The sequence below is a fragment of the Ochotona princeps genome, chromosome X (genome assembly GCF_030435755.1).
Source record: "Ochotona princeps isolate mOchPri1 chromosome X, mOchPri1.hap1, whole genome shotgun sequence".
Classification (NCBI taxonomy): domain Eukaryota; kingdom Metazoa; phylum Chordata; class Mammalia; order Lagomorpha; family Ochotonidae; genus Ochotona; species Ochotona princeps.
The window spans coordinates 58,575,167-58,595,941 of record NC_080865.1 but is presented as its reverse complement, the minus strand read 5'-3'; the positions used below and the strand labels follow the sequence as shown (position 1 = coordinate 58,595,941).

Genomic DNA, 20,775 nt, shown 5'->3' with positions numbered 1-20,775 from the left:
AAGCAGGGCAGGACCACCCAAAGCCTTGGGACCTTGCACCCACATGGGAGATCCGGAGGAGGTTCCTGGTTCTTGGCTCCTACTGACTCAGCTCCAGCTGGTGTAGCCACTTGGGGAGTGAACCATCGGATGGAAGATCTTTCTCTGTCTCTATTCTCTCTGCAAATCTGCCTTTCCAAGAAAAATAAATAAATCTTAAAAGAATAAAAGAAAAATACAATATCCACAAATTCTGAATGAAAAAAAAAACCCAGGCAAATCTATAAAGAAAAAACAAAACATGATGCTGAAATCATTACTATATTAGTGACTACAACAGTTTTGGTAACACTGATCAATGGGGAACAGTAAATACAAATTTGATCACCCATTGGTGGTATCAATTATATTCAAATCAGTGCAATGAAGGAAAATACAGACATTATGAACAACATGTCCACACAGGTAAAGTCGTTATTCTACAGAAACCATTCAGTTATTCAATTAAAACCTAATTCTTATTTCTGGAAAGGTGCTCAAGCAATTCCATACTTTAGCCTTTCTCAAAGATACCCACAAACAGCCTCCAGACAGATAATTATTTAGAAATAAATGTGCATAGAAGGCATTCAATAACACTTTAAACTTTTGAAACCTTCAGTGGTTCAAAAATGTCATCAAAATTTCAAAGCCTTTTGCTTTTAGTGAGTTGGTACGTAGAAACGCATATTAGCTAGCCTTCACACCCTAGAATACTGACAAAAGAAATGGAGGTCTTATGTCAAAGTGGAATGGAATTCTTAGTACAATTATGTCTCCTATTCTTGCCTGTTTAGCTGTAGTAATGCTATGATCTATGCCAACTCAGAAAATGATTCACTCCATATACATCTAATGACAGCACGTCCTTTGCCAGATGATTCTTCACAAACTAATCTTCTACCAACTGAGAGAACTCATTCTGAGAGTTATTTAGCTCAAATAGAACAAGAGGGCAGGAACAATCAGTGCAAGCAATAGTTGACCCTGATAATGTTACACAGGATATGATAGTACTGTCACTCAAGAAAGACCAGATCTCCAGGAAAGAGACAAAATGGGAAGTAGAATGTGAAAGAAGGAATCAGTAAAGAAATATACTATGTCTATATATTCTGGTTTGTTTCTGCTTAATTGTTTTATTAAAAATTGACAAGTTTTAAATGCAATTTTAAAAATTATATCTATTGGTAAGACAGAAAATTGAAGGTAGAGGCAGGAGAATGACCTCCCATTTGCTGGTTCCCTCCTTCCTAAAAGAGCTGCACTGAGTCAGGAGCCAGGAACTGAACCTAGGTCTCCCACATGAGTAAATGGGAGTGTAATTATTTTAGTAACTACCTGCTCTCTCCCAGTGTGTACAATAACAGGAATCTTGGATGTTGATTCGAGTTTCGTCTTGAACCCACACTCCAGTATAGGATGCAGGTATCTCAAATGACGACTTAAATTTTTGGAAAGTGACAGCTGCTATTTATTTTTCATTTCAAAACTTTCCTAGCTTAAAAGATAAATTGAATGATCCTACTCATCTTATGAAAACAGGTAAAAGAAAATTAGGTGAGGATCAAATTCATGCAAAAATCTATAAAAAGCTCACAAAGATAATACACTCTTTAAGCTACATCTTGAGTCTGCACTCCACAGGGCAAAGCATTGCCCATATGGAAAGTCATTTGAGGAAGTAGGGGCTAAAAAAACGATTTTTAAGTGATGACTGATAATTCTATTTATTTTCCTGCGTGTGTGAAAAAGACCTTGCCAACCATGCAGGAAATTATATACAGTCAGTCATTTCTGAGAAAATTACAACAAAACTCTTTATCAATTTTTTTAACAGAAAACACAGAAGTTGTTGAGTGAAAGGAGTCACATAGTTCTTTGTTGCATTGCACCACAAATAGGAGTATAATGGCTACCATAACTCACTGAAACAACCTAAGATTTAAGAAAGCTTAACAGCAGGAACAAATGCAACAACTGCCAATAATGTCTAGTAATAAACTGTGGAGACACTACGGAATAACATTTGGGATTATATGAGAACATAAGTTATGTTTCCTTAATACTTTTCATAACCTAATTAAGACACAATTCCTTCAGATAAAAAAAAAATACAAAAATAATTGCTTCCCCAAATTCCACAGTTGTCTGGTAACAACAGGTAATTATGTGATAAATTTTTAATACATTCATCATTATCTGAATACAAGAACACTTCAAAATTTCATGGAATATGGAATTAAAAGATGTTTACTTGGGTGCAAAATTTCTGAAATCCATGCATACTTTTTGTTACGAACGTTTAAAAAAAAACTGTTTACTTTTATTTGAAAGGCAGACTTTACAGACAGAAAAGAAAATATATTGAAGTTCTTCCATCTGTTGCTTCACTCCCCAGATGGCAGTAACAGCCAGAGCTGAGCTGATGTGAAGCCAGGAGCCTAGAGCTTATTCCAGGTCTGGTGTCAGGGCAGAGGCTCAAGGACTTGGTCTACCTACATCTGCGTTCTCAGGCCACAGGCAGAGAATGAGTTTCTGCCACTCATGTGGGGGACTGATTTTGTGTTCCTGGCTCCTGGTTTTGGCCAGCCCTGGCTGATGTTTGCATCTGGGAGTGAACAAGCAGATCCATATGCGTGTGTGTGTGTGTGTGTGTGTGTGTGTGTCCTTTGTGAAACTCTGCCTTTTAAGTAAATAAATCTTGTAAAAAATTCTTTCACCATAACAAGTAAATATTTGATCTTAAAAAACATTTGAAGTCCTAAGGTCAAATTTCAGTCAGCTAGAATTACCTAAAACCTCATGCAAGATTTTTGAAGAAAACCCATTTCATAAGAAATGTTTAGAATCTTACAGCTACGGATGGTTGTTGGTGGAGAAATCAGACAACAATATTTCAACTATTTCTGAATATCCTCAATGAGGACATTTTCATTTTTCCATGTTCATGAGTATTAATTTGGCTTCCACAGGATTGAAAGTTATAGTAAAGGGGCAAGCATTCGGCAGAATATTTAACATTATTCTAGGAATGGCCACATCCCATGTCAGAGGCCTGAATTTAAGTCCCAGCTCAACTTCTGATTTGAACTCCCTGTCTTCAGAGACCAGAGCAGACAGCAGATATGGCTTTAGTAGTTGTGCCCTGCCACTCTTGTGGGAGAGCAAAATTGAATTCCGAATTATGACGTTGGCTGAGTTCACCCCCAGCCTTTTATAACATTTGGAGAGTGAACCAACCGACCAGGGGTCTCTGCTGTTAGAAAAATAAAATAAACTGTCCCCAAAAAACTAAGGTTCTTGATACTTATTCAATTTTGGAGAGTTATATAAAGGGTTTAAAAAATTTATCTTGGGAAATTATGTGATAGATGAGGCAATGTGACTATCTATAGCTGATTCCTTAGGAATAACTTTTCTCACAGTAAAATTATCAAATTTAAATGCATCCCGAAACACACAAAATCTGTTAAACACTTCAGTCCTAGAAAAAAAGGATAATGAGATCACTGAAGAAAGAATGAAATAACATTAGACGATTATACTCTTATTGTGTATTCAGTCAATATAAGTAGTCTCCGTTTTATGTCTGTTTATTTATTTATTTATGCAGTCACTTATTGAAGATAGTTGAATTTTGGGGGAGTGAACTGAATATTCATTAGGTTGTAACTAAATATGGTTGCATTTGTAAGCTTTGCAACATTGTATGAACTCCTTTATTCATCATGCTAACCATTCAGTGGCTTAAATGAAGCACCATATTCAATTGGAAGTGGTCTATAAAATTGTGAACATCTACACTTATTTATAATCCATTAAACTGTTTTGCTTAAACTTTTGTAATCTTAGATTGCTCAGAGCATCACTTTCTTCTGTTGACCATTTAGTTACTCTTTTTTTCTTTTTTCTTTCTTTTTTTTTTTTTTTTTAATCTCAGGTTGCCAAATTCGCATTGTCCTACTGCGTTTTGGGTTCAGGCTGTTGATTTCATTGTGTATTCCTAGTCAAATAACTCATAAGCAAACTTGTCCTGAGAGGACATAGTAACTCTTTCATAAACAAGGAATAAATGCTAATATCCATGGAAACAGCAAATTCCTTGCTTTAAAAATATTTAAAACCCATTTAATTTAGAATCATTGAATACAAAAGATTTGGATATTACATATCTCTCCTATAAAAAGCCAACTGTGAGTAACTTATAAGAAAAGGGATACGAAAACAAAACAAGCAAAAACGTTGCCAGCATGAGAAAGAAAAGAGAAGAAATCTAATGTTTTTAAAGTGCTCTATGAAGAAGACATAAATATAGTAATTCCAGATGGTAGAAACATTATATGAGGCAGTGCTCGTATTAGCAGTGTCATAGTCATATGGAGGGCCAGGAGGAAGCAAAGACAAATGAAGAGAAGGAGACATTTGATTCAAGACATAAGCTAAAGAAGGTAAATGGAAGACTGTAAAAACATTGAACTCAATCCAAAAATAAATGTGGAGCCAGTGGCATTGATTGAGAAAGAGAATACTTCTGCCCTATTATTCTCTGTATACATATATAAAATATGTATGACCAACTAGTTAAGGTTGTAATATAATCTTTCATAGAGTATGAAGCATTAATTCTTACAAAAATTGGGGAAGACTATAGTACATTTTAAACTATTGGGTAAAATCCAGAAATACTATTTATAGAATACATTTTTCCAGAATTCGGTAAATTTTACAGGTTTTTCTTGTTTCATTACACGCTTACAATGAGATCTCAAGGACAAATGCCAATTACACTAAATAATCCAAAATTCTACTTTATAATAGTTCATTTTAAGAATTCCTTATTTGTGTGATGAAATAAAGCTCAAATATATTTTAAAAATAGACATTTTCTTTATACTTCCCATTACATTATGCTTATGCTATTTTTTAGTATATCTACAAGTAGAGACGGGTGTATATGCAGAAATAAAAATAAATTATCGCTAAAAATCCTTTAAACACAGTAAAAAATAAGTAACAGTTTTCTAAATGAATAGTGAGCTGGAAATTACCACTTTGATTTCACAGGAAATAAAAAAGATGTGAAAAATCTCCATTTTTATCATTTTAATTGCTGAAAAGCATGTGTCTGTGTTCATATATATTCTGCCTTGGTGTACTTAACTCTCTAGTAACTAATACTTAACATTTTTATGGATAAAATGCCTTTTCAGATATTTTCAGAATAAAATTTGGGAAGATGCAATTTTTGTAAACAGAATACAAATGAATGATTTTCAAAAGTATGAAAATGAGGTTCTGTGTGACTTAATTTAATTGAACCCAACACTTTATTTCCTCGGGTAACATCTACCTAGAATCAGAAACTCACTTGAACAAAAACCTAATAATACTTAATTTGAGGTCAATGCAATTTATTTGACTTATTAATATATTACAAGATTATTTAAATATTCAGCTTCTTGATTGGGTTTGTGAAGATGGCTGTAAAGTGACAAATGCGAAGGGGAATATAGATTTTTTACTAAATAATGTTCAAGTGAGAACTATTTTTCATGTGCATTCTGTAATTTTGTATAATGGAAAAAATTCCTTATAAATTCACCCCAATTATTTTACCAATATTTAGTAAAAGCATAAAATATTTCATCCATCAAAATGAGAAATTTTCTGCAGAATGATTTTATTGCCCTTACCATTTTTTCTGATACAAGATGTCAACTATGAAATGAAACCTTCATGGATGTACCCATTTGTTCCTTAGCTAATGAAAAATTATATTTCAGTTCATTAACAGTAGCTTCTCAACACAATGTAGAGTTATAGTCAGCAGAAAAATGTGCAGCAAAAAGGGTAATTTATTCCAGGTAAAGTACCCACATCCCAACATTTACTATGTTAAATTATTACTACTGATCAGAATTATAAAAGCCACGTGCGCATGTGCAATCAAACCTCACATTTTCAAGAAAAAATTCTGCACCGAATAATTTTGTGTTGTATAAATATTGCTTTATCTCAGCTTTTAAGTCTTTCCTTTGGCAGGCATAAAATTGATTTTTTTTTTAGATATGATGAGCAATGGAATAACAGATCAATAATGCTGCACCTAATAATAAAATTTAGTGGTGCTTTTTATAGTTAGTTGATAATATCAGATTAAGAGGCATGATGTCATTAATTTAATCAGATTTGGAAACACATTTGGTCTCCAGTGTCTCAATTTGTGTATTTTTAAATTGAGATATCCAAAATGGTCAATATATACCATTGCATGTGAGATTATTAATAACAGGTATATTTAATAAGAGGCATTAGTGGATTCTAATCAGGACTCTATTAATAGTAATGAAGTCAAAAGTTACTTAATCCTATTAGGGTATTCTCTCATTTAAATAAGACCTGACAGCATTAATAAAGATCCATTTATGAAAAGAATGAGTGCTATGTTGTCATTTTTTTCCCCACTGGAGATGCACTCTGAAAATAACCTCAGCTTTTAGGCACCCCAATAGTCATTATCATTTGATTGTCATCTCTTGCTTTTCAATGCAGAATAAAAATGTTAATTCATACATAATAGAACTCAGAGAACATATAATTGAGTAATCTTAAAGCAGAATAGATGAATTTCTAAGGAAAATGTCTTTTTTATAGCTGAAAAATAAGAAATATTTGTATTTAAACTCTTCTGAACATGCTGGAGCCAATACAGCAAAACTAGTTTTTAAACTGTTGGAAATATTAATTATTATAACATATTACCCCTGTAATAATATTAATGCTTTGTTTACTCAAGAAAGTATATGTCACATGGAGCTATGGTTACATAAGGTAAAGGAATAATACTTCTTTCAAGATAAAATGTGTTTGCTCTTTTTTTCCATAGCATATCATTTCATGTCCCATTCCCAGCTATTTGAGTCAAGATCATTGCATTGAATGGTGGATATTTTCATGATCTGGATTTTCTGACCCGAGATCTCAAAACAAATCTTAGTCTAGCCTTGTTTTCATAAATGCAAGTACAGTTCCTGATAAGTGAAAAAGACACAAAAGTAAGACAGAGACAAGGGACCAAAGGCCTGACTATGTGAAAAAATTCTGTCTCAGATTAAATTATCATCTGAGGTTGTTCATGGATTGGGTTGAAACAGTTGATGATTTTGAGTGAGATTACCAATCAGAATAAGCAGATCTTGTTGCTCTCTCAGTACCAAGGGTCATTCCTCCCTTATGGGAACCCACAAGCAAGCAGTCAATGGGCTACTATAAGATTCCTACAGCTGATATGTGCCAGGAAACATGAAAATTTGAAACAGAAAATGTAGACACGTGTAACATCATTACATGAATTATTTCCCCTGAATTCCAATTAAGGGAAGTAGCAGGTCCCTGTGGTTTATGGACGTATCCTGAGTCAGACTGGGTGCTTTGAAGGATATTTCTATTTGCCAAAATGTTGAAATCCCTGTCAACAAGACTTGCAATATGAAAAGGACCATATAATAGCAGGCTTCCCTATTCATACCCAACAGCCTATTCAAATTCTACAATATATGTGGTTACAAAGTGTATTTCTTTATATGTGTATATATGTATGTATATAGTCATACACATACATATATACATAAGTGTATAGCTGTATACATATGTATATAGATACAAATATTTAACACATCTCAAATCAAGCGAAAATGATATCATGAGGAATTTTCATTTTAGTGTCTGAAATAGAGAAAAGAGAATATTTAAGAAAAAAAGGAGGGTTAAAAAAACTGATTTTTTTAAATGACATTGACAAAAAATCTTACAGAAATAGATGAATCCTTTTTCTTTACAGACATGAAAAGCTATTAAAAAACTTAATAACGTTACTAAAGGCACATCAATAGGTTTTAATATGCTTTTCTTTTCACCAAGCAGAATTACTTAGTAATCAATTCATATTTCACATTCCTTACCTTCTTCTGTTTTTTTCCTTTGTTCACTGTCTTATTCCTGTGTCATGAACTTGGAGTAATCCCTGATGTTGAAGATATAAGTCTAACTTTCTTTCTTTAGATCAACTCATATTCGCAAACCATATTCTGGCTCCCATATCTCTCATCTATTAATTGTGTGATCACAAGCAAAATAAATTACTACTCTGAAATTCATTTTCCATGTCTAAACTGTGGAATAATACTATTTTCCTTATTTATGCCAAAGCATACCTAACATGACAAAGATATGATTATTAAAATATTTATATATGAATCAAAGCTTTAGAAACAAAGCTTCCAAGTTTTAAATATTATGCACATTGGCACATTTAATAAATCCACCATTGCTTTAATTTCAGTTAATTAATATGAAATTGTCAACAGCATGATCCCTTCATCTATCAAATATCCTGTTTTTCCCAGGAATTTTTCTCTGTATTTCCCCCTTCTCTCCCTTTGCTATTTAAACTTTTCACACCCATTTTATATTACCCTAGTTAGTATCAACTAATTGCAACTGCACTATTCTTGTCTGTTCAACAAAAGTGGAGCAAACTAATATTAATTAGATTCTTATCCTATTGTGCAGGACAGAGGGCCTTTTAAAAGAATTATTACGTTTGGCCTACTTACTTTCAAATGATAAAATTTACTAAAGTCTGAGGATGGATCAAAACAGAGTTCTTCCCATTTTCTTTAATCTCCCTTTCTCACAGAAACACACGCCACTGCTATGACAGGGCCTTTTTGCAAGTCAAAGTGCACTCAGTTCAAGTCACCCATGTCATGGCCCTCTGCATGCCTAGGGCTATGCTTTGTATTCCAGTCCCATTATTTTTAACAAGCAGCCAGAAGAGTATTTGTCCATACAAATGCACTAGTACTTTGGGTATATCATAGAGCTTCTTTAGGCTTATCACACATTCTAAAACAGAAATTTCTAAGCATTTCTATTCCTAAGACTCATCTAATAATGTCAAGTGAGACTATCTTTTTGTCCTTTGCTGACAGTCTTTCAAAGAATGTCAAACGAAAGCACATGCTAACAAAACTAAAAATATGCTAGTGGGCTTATTTGTTTTATTTCAATTTGTTAATCAGCTTTCAGTACAAAACAGATATTTCTTGAAAGATCATGAAGCTGTCCTGAGGGGGAAAAAAAACAAAAGTATTTCTTGGCTAAAGCATTGCATCTTAAACAACACAGTGTTTGGACAGTTGAGTGGAGAGATCTTGTTCCTAGTACTTTGTTCCAACTTGGTGAAATTCTATTTTAATATTACCTATTGATTTTTACTTGCCAAATAAAGTCTTCTGCTATGGACTTGGTTGTACAACATGGATTCTACTAATCACATGCTACTGTTAAAATGACATTAAAAATTCAGTACCTTAGCAGCACTAGTCACATTTCAAGTATGTGTGCATTTGGCTAATGCCGACTATATAAGCAATCACAGATACAGAACATGCATCATTTCATAAACTTTTACTGGAGAGTGTTCCTTTAGAAATATTATCTACTCTGATCCATATTTTGCAATTTAAAGTATAGGCTTTACATTTATCTAAGTAGCCAAAAATTTTAAAACATCTCCCAGAATATTCTACCAAAGTCTACCCACTCTGTAGTTAGTGATGATTCTTGCCAATGACATCATTGTAATATTTATATAATCATCTGCATATTATGACTGAAGAAGTGGATCATCAGAAATATCAGCCTTAAAGCAGCAGCTAGTAAGAGGAAAGCACTAAATTGTGGCTCATATGTTTCTGACTCCTGCACATTTTTTTCATTTCATTGGTAAGTAGATGTCATTGTAGAAATCTGTCCTAAACAAATGCTCATTTATAAATCATGTAACCTTATCTTCCTGTGTTTACTTCATATATTCAAACACAGCTGCAATCCACTGGAATTTAGGCTGCAGGAATAAAAAAGGGAAATCATAGACCAATAGCCTTTAATTCCTGAGTGTGTTTATAAACAGTTACATGTTCTCAACATATTGTTATAAAACAGTTTTCTTACACTACATATTCTCTTGGCTTATAGTCACATGCTATTTATAAGTATTTTGACATTATTAATATCAATCATTGTCTGGCAGATAATAATAATAAGGAAATATTAGTGTCTGAAAATTCTCTGACCATGTCTATGTGAAATCTACAGTTTTTAATAGATACCCTAATATCATTCAATTCCATTGTATTAGTTCACATGTCCAAACCTGAGTTTTATACTATCGTATGCAACACGCAGCAAATCAACAATTTCTGGCTCACTTGATAAATGCAGTCCTTTGTCACATATTTGGAGGACTATCATATATTTCAACTAATCTCTTCCTACACTTCACACCCCAACATCAAAATGAGAGTAGGTTCTCCAGATTACCTACATTTTTGAGACTAGAAGGATGACTAAGCCTTTACAACACAAGAACACTGTTTTCAAAGAACTTGAGCAAAATGAAAATATTTAACATTGACATTTAGCACATTGGATAAAATTCAGTCTCACTTTAATGACTAAAAATATGCTTACAGATCTTGTTTTGACATCAAATCATCATGAAAAATAGTATTTATCTGTGTATGTTCAAATATGCTGGTGAAAAAAATGTTCTATGGAGTGGGCATTCAGTCCAGCAATTAAAACTTTAGTTCTGAAGCTTCCATCACCAAATCAGCATTTCTAGGTTCTGTACTCAGCTCTATATCCTGACTCCAGGATCATGTCAGCTCTATATCCTGACTCCAGGATCATGCTAATGAGCATATAGGGAGGCAATGGTGATACCTCAAGTTATTGTACTCCTGACACACACAACAGCTACAGACTGAGTTTCTGGCTACCAGATTAAGTCTGGTCCAGAACTAATCATTACTGGCACTTGCAGAGTGAGTCAGCAGTAGGCAGTTTTCCGTCAGACTCTCGCATAATGAAAAACATTTATCGAATATATTCTATTCACCCCTCTAATAAATTTGGCATATTTTCAAATGTCAATATAAAGCTTCCTCCTTAAAATGACTAATAAGAAAAGTGATAACCTGGTTTGTGTTGTCAATCTCAACATTCATAATTTGCTAGTTTAAATGTGGCATATGAGGAGTCATGAATAGACTGATTAAAAGTGGGATATTGAGTAAGCTGGCAGGGCTAACCTCCTTGTTTAACCCCAAGTAGAAGATTAAAATAAATATGATTGCTGGAAATTAGTATACAATGAAATTTCAAATCTGTCACATACTTATCAAAATTGTACTGGTGAATTTTATCTACCATGCTTTGTGTAAACTGAAAAACTGGCATAATTGCCTACTCAAAGTTTTAATTATGCTGATTACTTTTTGTCTTAAAAAGAAATAGAAATAATGCTTTTAGCAGAGTGTTTTAATACATACCTTGATTAGTTGGTAGTTTTGAACTCCATTTATTCCGATGTCAGGATCAACTGCCGCTGGGAGAGCATATCTGGAGTTTATAGCCGAATTTTCTGGAATTGATATGTTGATGACCGTTGCAGGGAATAATGGTGCATTATCATTTATGTCCTCTATCAGAAAACGTATCTTAACCAGTCTAAATATTTCATCCGGCAAAACGGCAACTTCCACTTCATAAAAGCAACGGGCATCCAGCATGATACCAGCACATAATTTCTCACGATCAATGCGAGCTCCGGTAGTGAAGATCTCTCCAGTCCCTTCTTCTATCCGAATCAGTGGCACATCTCCTGTCTTATAGACTAGCTTGAACTGCATTGGCGATGTCAAGGACTTGTCTGGAATCAGCGACAAGTTGAGGTCTTTCAACAAGTCGCCTATCAGGACGTTTTCTGGCATTTCTTCTCGGACCGTGTAGTTCTTCTCCTGGGCGCCAGACTGAAACACGACGCATGCTAACAGGACCGCAAATATATACGTCCCGGACAACAAGTCCATACCAGGCACGATTGTGACAGTTCCTTGTATCAACCCGCAGAATACTGACAAAGACAAGAAAGAAAGAACAGAGAGAAAAGAGGAAAGAGAAAAGGGAAGAAACAGAATTTATTAAGAAGCCAACTAGAGTTAAAAGTTTTCAATTAAAATCATCAAATGAAGGATTGATGCATACTGACAAATCTGTTTTCAAATACATATCATGAGTTTTTATGTTGAGATGAGCCATAATAAGCAAGATTTAATTGTACCAAAATATAGGAAGCACATGCAATTAAAGCATTTGATGCAAAAAGTTAAAAGAAATACAAGTAATTGAAGTATTCAGCAATTAGGGAAAACATATCTGTCATCAATTGCAAAATATATATAAATTACTTTTGTGATGTGTTCCAAATGTGGTTATTCCATTTGCATTGAATATTTTGTATAATATTCAGTATCTTTAGTTTTGAGTATCACAATGGAAAAACCAATCTGGACAAAAGGAGACAAGGAATCATGCTTACAAAGAACTCAGGGATGTTGCACTGAAGAAAAAAAATCCTTTGGGAGGCAACGGTTTAAGTGACTAATGCCTAAGCAAAAGAAGTACTGCATGAAAAGGAAATTAAGGGAATGGGGGAAGGAGGAACAGGAAAAACAAAAACAGGTATATCAATTGTTGGAGAGGGAACAACTTTCAGGTTAACACAGAGAAATACTCATTTAGAGCTTTAAAAAAAAAAAACCTTACAGGGAATAGTGAATTTCCTATCTTCGTTGATGCTGATACAGAATGTGTACCACCAGTTGAGACTGCACATATGATTTAGATGTGGATTTGCTAGACCACATCCAAGACTTCAATGGAAAAGTTGAGCTAGCGGAAATTCCAAGTCTTAGAATTTAGGATTACAGAACGTGGAAGGTAGCACAGATGAAAAAAAAAAAAATGTTTTCACATCTACAAACTGACATAGGAATTACACATGAAAAACAATAGCTTAAGCAGTTTATAAATAAGGAAGTCATTGATTTCTATATTTAAAAATTACTGAAAGGATAGATATTTAATGCATTCATCACAGCAAAAAGCATGTTGTAGTGGCTATCTTAATTAGCTTTTTTGATCCTGCAATGCATACCTGCAATGAGCCACTTCACACTCTACCCCCAAAATACACACAATCACTACTTTACAGTTAAAATAAGAAAATAGCATTAAAAATGAAAAAAAACCTCAAGAAACACTATAAAAGCATGTTCTTGAGTGTAAAGTGATTCAAAAGCAATCTCTTTGGCTGCTTTTTCCTTGGTTTATTATTTCACACTGAAATGACCTCCATTCTCTAATTCTGTAGGTGAAATTCTGAAGGAATACTTTTGGTTTTTTATAATGTCCAAATTTTCTCTCAGTTTCTAAAATCTCAATTTTAAAGTAATTTCAATATAACATTATTTTTAAACTCCAGTATCATGAAATATTATAATTTGCTATTAGGTGGTATTTGAAGGTAATTTTATGTAAACACAAAGTGAGATTTACATTGCACTGCACTAAACATTTCTAATTGTTATATTTTTATAATTTAATGGGGCTAATGGAGCTATATAAACATTTAACACTTTTAAAAGATGAGTAGACATGGTTACTTAAAATTCCATTATATCAAAGTATTAATGCACTTACACTGCTAATTAAGGAAGTTTCTCAATATCTATTGTTAATCAATACCATTAACAAAGTTTTAGTAATGATTCTAAAAACAGGACTTGTGATGGATAACCTGCTATGGATATTGTGCTGTGATTATGATAAATAATACACTACACGAAATTGTTCCACTGCATAGCTGCACTTACAGTTAATATGCATATGCAAATGTTAAGACTAAAATTAGAGGAAAATAATTTTTCCCATTTGCAATCAGTAATAGAATAAATGCATGTGCTGCAAAAATGAAATTGTTTAGGTTTCAAATAGAAGCAAATAGGAAATCTAACTTTAAACATCTCATTTTATAAACTATGATCACATAATATTACCAATTATTACTCCATCACTTTGTATTGATCCATTGGTGCTATTTATAGAACATTACAGGTTTAATAATGAGTGAAGCTAATGCTGAAGACATTCTATCCTGGTAAACAACACAAAAAGACTATTGTCTGTGGTACAGTATTTTTAGCATCATTTGCTCAGTGATGAGCTTTGGGACTACCTGATACAGAAACCTGCTCAGCACTCAGTCTCTTGTGAGTTATTGGTCTTACACTCCGTTATGAGTGTGAGATTAAAAATACTCCATTGCCACTTACTATGAGTTAATGTGCACACATATGTGTATGTCTTATTCACTGTAAATCTAGGACATCTAAAAAAATGAATGTCTATGTGAGTGGTTTTATAAATACAATGCAAACATAAGCAAAAACAAAAATGGGACAGTGACAATTGGAACTGAAACTATTACTCTATTCTTATCTTACCCTTAGGTATTACACAATATTACAACTGGCAGAAGAATACTTAGGCCATATTTTAAAATACTACATGTATGTTGTAATTCCTCTATATAAGAAAAAAATTAGAAAGTGACCTGATTCCAAGAAGTATCCTACTCTCATTCCATTCAAAATTTGCTGTGCTCTAGCTTTATTATCATCATCAAATAAAATAGTGCCAAACTAGGAGGATATTTAACTTCTACTTAGTAATTACTTTTAGATGAATTGATTTCATGAAGGTGAAGCCACTTATTTAACAATGTTTACACACCATTTTTATGTGCCAAGCATTGCTTGAGACTTTGGAAACAGTGAACATCAGTGCACAAAACAGACACAAATCTTGGTCCGCAATATATTGTTGGAATTGTGTCCAAGAACTCTCCGGAATATCTTCTCCTTGTACTAATACTACATTTACGTGACAGATGATGATAATTCCATTACAGTAATTATCATGCATTTGCTGGGACCCTACTAATCAACTGTATTAATAAATTCCTTTGAAACCACAAGAAAGGCATGCATAAACAGGAAAATTCAGAAAACCTTAAAAAAGTAACAATTAGTCCTCATATAATTCTTATTTGATAGTATAAATACTCCAGTTTGCCTTTTTTCAGCATTCAACCACTATTGAACTCAACACTGCTTCCATGTGACATGCATATTTATATAACCCCAGTCGCCAGATTTTTATTCCAAATCTTACATTTATCATTTGGAATTTTTATTTAAAATTAAAACAATTTTTCTTGAAAATGCTGACTCTAATTCTAATTGAATGACCAGTAGAAAATTTTGGTTGCTAAATATGGGAATAAATAGCCATAACTCAGTTTTATGGATGCAAGATAAATTCATCTCAGACATTAAGAAAAAGTATGCCCACACACATGCATCTTCTTGGATTTAATTTTTATCTTTCTTTTGAGAAAATGATAAGATAATCTTAAATTCTGTAATCCTTCCCTGGCAACCAACCTGCTACTAAAGACTGCACTTTGGATATTAATAGAGTGAGCAAAATGAAAGCAAAGATTAAAATTTTTGTATCAGTTTCAGAAGTAGCTATGCTATTTAAGTGAAGCTTTTTGGGGCAATATTTAGTGATTGGATAGACAATAGTTTTATTTATAGGGCCAGAATAATGGCAATAAGAAAAGGCAGAAATAAAATGAGCGCCTCAAAATTATAGATATCAAAAGCAAAATTACTGGTTCCTTTTATAGTCTTTGAGACATTTAGTTCATAAGGCTAAGTAGGTAAGCGACCTGGGCCTCCAATAGACATAATTCTAGAAATCCAAGCCATCTCCTTGATGTTCTTGCTACATTCGCTTCCAATTATAGTTCTACTTCCATTTGTGATTATACAGCTTGATTGATTGATTGATGCGTAATAAGTAGGTTAATTTCAAAGGCCGACTCACAGAGAAGAAGAGACACAGAGATATATTCCATCCACTGGTTCACTCGCAAAGTGGGCATAAAATCAGAGCTGGCCAGTATGAAGTCAGGAGCTTAAAAATCCATCAGGGTCTCCCACATGCATATCATGGATTCAAGCACTTCGAAAAATGTTCTGATGTTTTTCTAGGCACATTAGCAGGGAGGGCAAATACAAGTGGATCAACCAAGACTCACAACTGGTAGCTTAACTTACCACGTCACAACATCTGATTTCCATTTCAGCTTTGCTTAGATAACTCCATCTGCATGACGAATTTGTATATTGTTTAAAGTGTTAAAACAATTTAAAAATTAGGTGTTACTGAACTTAAAAAATATTGACATTCTGCCCATTATCTTAACTCCACTTGGCTCCCATATTTTGGTTATTTTACTGACTCATAAAGTCAAAAATAAACCATTCAACGTAGTGAAGAATTGTAGTCACCCAAATGTAAAGCTTCTTTCCCAGACTGGAAAAAGCATAAGAAAGGTTTTGAGGTTGACAGGAAGGGATCTGGGATATCGGCAATCTGAAACACAGCCACATGAGGAGAAAGACAAATTAGAACAATTGATGAGTCCAATATTTTCAAAAGTAGTGCCCACATTGAGAGAATCAGGAGCATTGGCTGCCCCTATCTGACATGAGTAGTTCCTATATATATTCTGATATGTCAAAGCAAAATTTTTTGCAAGTACTTTAATTATATAAAATTGGTACTTTCATTAAATCTGATTTTACAAAGGGTTCATTAATTGCGTACAACTTTGTATGTGCCTAATTTTTACTTTCAAGTCTAATCTTCCCTGAGAAGTGAATTGCATCAATGCTTCCTCCTCCTTCATTAAAATGGTTATCACAGGCCCTGCGCAATAGTGTAGCAGTGTAGCAGTTAAAGTCCTCGCCTTGAATGCGCTAGGATCCCATATGGGTGCCAGTTCTGATTCCAGTGGCACGCTTCCCATCCAACTCCCTGTTTGTGGCCTGGGAGTGCAGTCGATGACAGCCCAAAGCTTTGGGACTCTGCACCCACGTGGGAGACCTGGAAGAAGTTCCTGGTTCCTGGCTTCGGATTGGCTCAGCTCGAGTCGTTGCGGCCACTTGGGGAGTGAACCATCTGATGGAAGATCTTCCTTTCTATCTCTCCTTCTCTCCGTATATCTGCCTTTCCAATAAATAAATAAATAAATAGAAATGGTTATCACTGTTGGTTCATTGTAACACTCCTCAATGTTAAAGTGCTGCATTCTCTACCAGGGTTTCAAAATCTGTTAATCAGTGCTCAAATAGTACTTATAATTTGTGAAGGTTGATTTTCCATGAAGTGTACCTTTACAGATCAATCAAGTCTGGGACATAATATGGTACAAATAATTTTAGGCAAATATATACAAACGCATGTATGTGCTTTCACTCATGATTATTTCAGTGTCTAATAATTATTTTCATGTACTTCAACAACTACAAGAGTATCATAAATCATGTATTTATCACAAAGTATGAGATAATCTGCATTTGGTGTAGCGTGTTAATTTTTCTACATGACTTTAAATATTATTTTATTCAATATACATTATACATGGGTATCAGTAGGCATTAACTTATATATTAGTATTTCTGCCAGATACATATGTCACTCTAAAAATCCTCTATGCATATTTTAAAAAGGTATAAATTACCTAGCCAAAAGTCTCCCTTGTGTAAAAGTAAAATGCTTGTGAAAGAAGACAGAAACAGAAATGGATGGATTTGGCATCTATTACTAAAGTGTGAAATAATGGAGTTGCTTTGACACTATATAATCAAATAAATTGAGGGATATGGAGAGGTGTTATTTAATTAAAGGAAGTTCAGCTATGATAATTCATGTAATTTGTTGACTAAATGTGCTTTCTTAAAATATGCATCTTTGGGATAATTACTAATTTCACTGAGCATTAGTTTAATAGCTTATACTTTGTTTTGGACATATAAGGTAACTGAAAACTTCCTTAACTCCTACACTGATAAACTAAAAAAAAAATCACAGGTCTATCCAAGGAAAAAAAAAGTGGTATTACATTCACAATATTAATGCTTAGTTACTTCTGTGGAAATACAGACTAATATTTTATTATTGATTGCTCACCTTCCCAAATTTAAGAACTAACTGAATATCTACTCAAAGCATTTTATCAGGTTACTCCTGTAAACGTGTGCGTACTTCTGCATGGCTTAACACATTTTTATTTGTGTCCATTTTCAATAGATTGTAGTCATGATGCAATAAAATCAAGTTCAAAGCAAATGAGTTAGACCACCAACCCAGAAATGGTAGCTGAAAGCTAGATGGCAATTGCCAACCTGAAAAACTAATCAAGCTCAAATATTAGCAGAAAATGAGTGGAGGGGCAGGCATGTGGCCCAGCCTTAAGACACTGACTGGGATGGTACATCTTATACTGGAATGTCTGGGTTTGTCACGGCCCCACTTCTGATTCTAGCTCCCTGCTCACACAAACTCTAGCAAGCAGTAAGTCATGACTCATTGGTTCTGGCATGGCCACTCACAGGGAAGACTCACACTGAGTTCTTGCTTTCTGAGTTTGGCCTCACCCAGCCGTGGATACTGTGAGTCTGTGAGGAGTTAACCAACAGGTGGCAGATTTCTCTGTCTCTCTGCCTTTCAAAGGGAATAATATCAATCAGGACATTGTTTTAAAAGAAACAAAATTAATTGTATCAATCAACGTATTATCCTGAAGAGTGGGAGACTAGCTTCATCTTTAACAACTTCATTCAATCACCCAGGGAGAAACTAGTTATTTCTGTATGTCTTTGGAGTGTCATAATCCACAACCTGTGTCTCTATATTTCGGAACATCATGTAAAAATGGTGTAACAATTTTTTGAACTATCTCGTAACAGGTATCTCAGCGTGAACACTGAGCAATGTCCACTTTCCTTCTTGCAGTTTGTATTCTCTTACACACATTTTAACACTATTTCTGTGATTTTTGTTTTGTGTCTACTCAAAAAAAAAAGATAAATCTGATAACTACTTTAAAATGAAGACATTGATCGCTAAATGACTAGAAAACAACTGAAACATTGAAGGGAATAAGAGGTAGCTTCAAAGAACTGGCAAAAAATAGGATTAAAATCAATGTATATTTTACATGAGCTTTTTGAAGGCCTCTTGTACACAAGGCTCAGCTATGATAGACTTAATTTAGAGCAGAAGCTTTTCAACTTGAGAATTGAAAATCATCTCTTAAATCTGAGAATCCTTGATGGGTCCTGCTTCAATCATATTAGCTCATTTCAAAATATTCAAAGATGGTGTTTTAAAATTGGATGTTTTTAAAGGGAACTCTCTTTACCATGCGTAAAAATCACACAACATACGAAGACCTAGTTCTTCAAGTTTAACAATTTAGGTATACAATTCTTTATATTTATAAAGATCAGTTTTAAGTTGAGTGAACCATAAAACTCATATTTTATACCATAATCATCCAATTTGAAAGCATATCACTTGAAATATAAGCCAACAATCACCAAACCTTTATGTTTAACTTTAGCAGTGCATGGCTCTAGGTCAAAAACATAGTAAATGTTTAACAAATGTTTTTGATAGCTTTAGGTTTCCAACGCTGTTGTTTTGAATAATTTTCTTTCTTCCAAGAAAAACAAAATCACTACAAAAACTGACATACAATCAAAGAAAACAATAAACATAATTTACAACTTAGAGTGTTCACTATTTTATTCATTTTGTTTAATTCACAGTTCTACATTTTTCTACTGAGATTACATATCATGTACTATCATCACTTGTAGTTATTTTCACTAGAAATTATATTTAGTTGTTCTTAGGAAATTTTCCAACTATAGGGAAACAAAATGCTTAAACAGATAACTAACCAGGTACCTTTTCAAAAATAATTACAAATTCCTTCAATTTAAAGGTGTTTTTTTCTCTCTTTTTATCATGTTTTTCACTTTGGAAAAGCACAAACACTACCAGGATTTATAACCAAATTCAAAGTAATAACTTTAGCATTAATCTCCATCCTGTATTTCCATATTTTCACAGTACAAGACTGAATATTTTTTGTTATGTGGTAATATGCTAGCATATGAGAAGATTAATTATGTGTTACCTTTATTCCTTTGTATAAATCAAGCAGTGCTTTAATCTCAAAACGACTTCAAGGCATCAAGTTGGATATTTAGAATAAAAAAGCTCCACCTCTACACACTTGCATAGAATATTGCTCTTCAAATTAGCAAGTATGAGCCAAACTCTGTTGAAGTTGTGAGATACTTCAATTTAAACTGAAATAATACTTTTTATGTTTAATCGTTACTGTAAGTCCTTGTTTGTGTGTACACTGATAATTTAGAGGAAAAGTACCAATTAAAATGCCACCATATTAAATAATAGTTGAAATTCAAGTGGTGTGTTGTGGTTACTGTCACATTAAGGCTGTTCCCAAATGCAATAGCTTCACTGTTCCACACCAATGTATTCTCAAGTAAGTAATATATTCATCCTAAAGACATTTTTATTTAGGCATTTTCAGTCATTGTTATTTTATTAATTCAGCTATTGCCTCTTTATAATTTGAACCTTAGTTAATTTTTCAGATTTTCAAAAATACTTAATTGCATGTTTTCAAATTTTTGTTTTGCATTTATTTTGGCAAACATATTATGGAAAAAAGACATATTCTAGTTATTACTTATCCCTCAAATAATTTGTGAGACTTCATCTCCCAAAATATTTGTGGGTTTTAGAATTATGACTTACACTATAGTGATTTTTTTTTAATTTGGAATACAAACTAGGTGGAAAATAAACATTACTATTTTAGTTAAATTA

General features: G+C 33.4%; 1 protein-coding gene across 2 annotated transcripts in view; it reads right to left on the bottom strand.

Annotated features, from left to right (window-relative positions):
• The window catches only part of PCDH11X (protocadherin 11 X-linked), a 722,012-nt gene that overhangs the window by 654,573 nt on the left and 46,664 nt on the right, over positions 1-20,775 (bottom strand). For both annotated transcript variants that reach the window (XM_004596311.4, XM_004596313.4), the window contains exon 2: positions 11,421-12,004. In XM_004596311.4, the coding sequence (XP_004596368.2) occupies positions 11,421-11,960 (540 nt within the window). In that variant the 5' untranslated portion in view covers positions 11,961-12,004. The remainder of the gene's footprint in view (positions 1-11,420; positions 12,005-20,775) is intronic.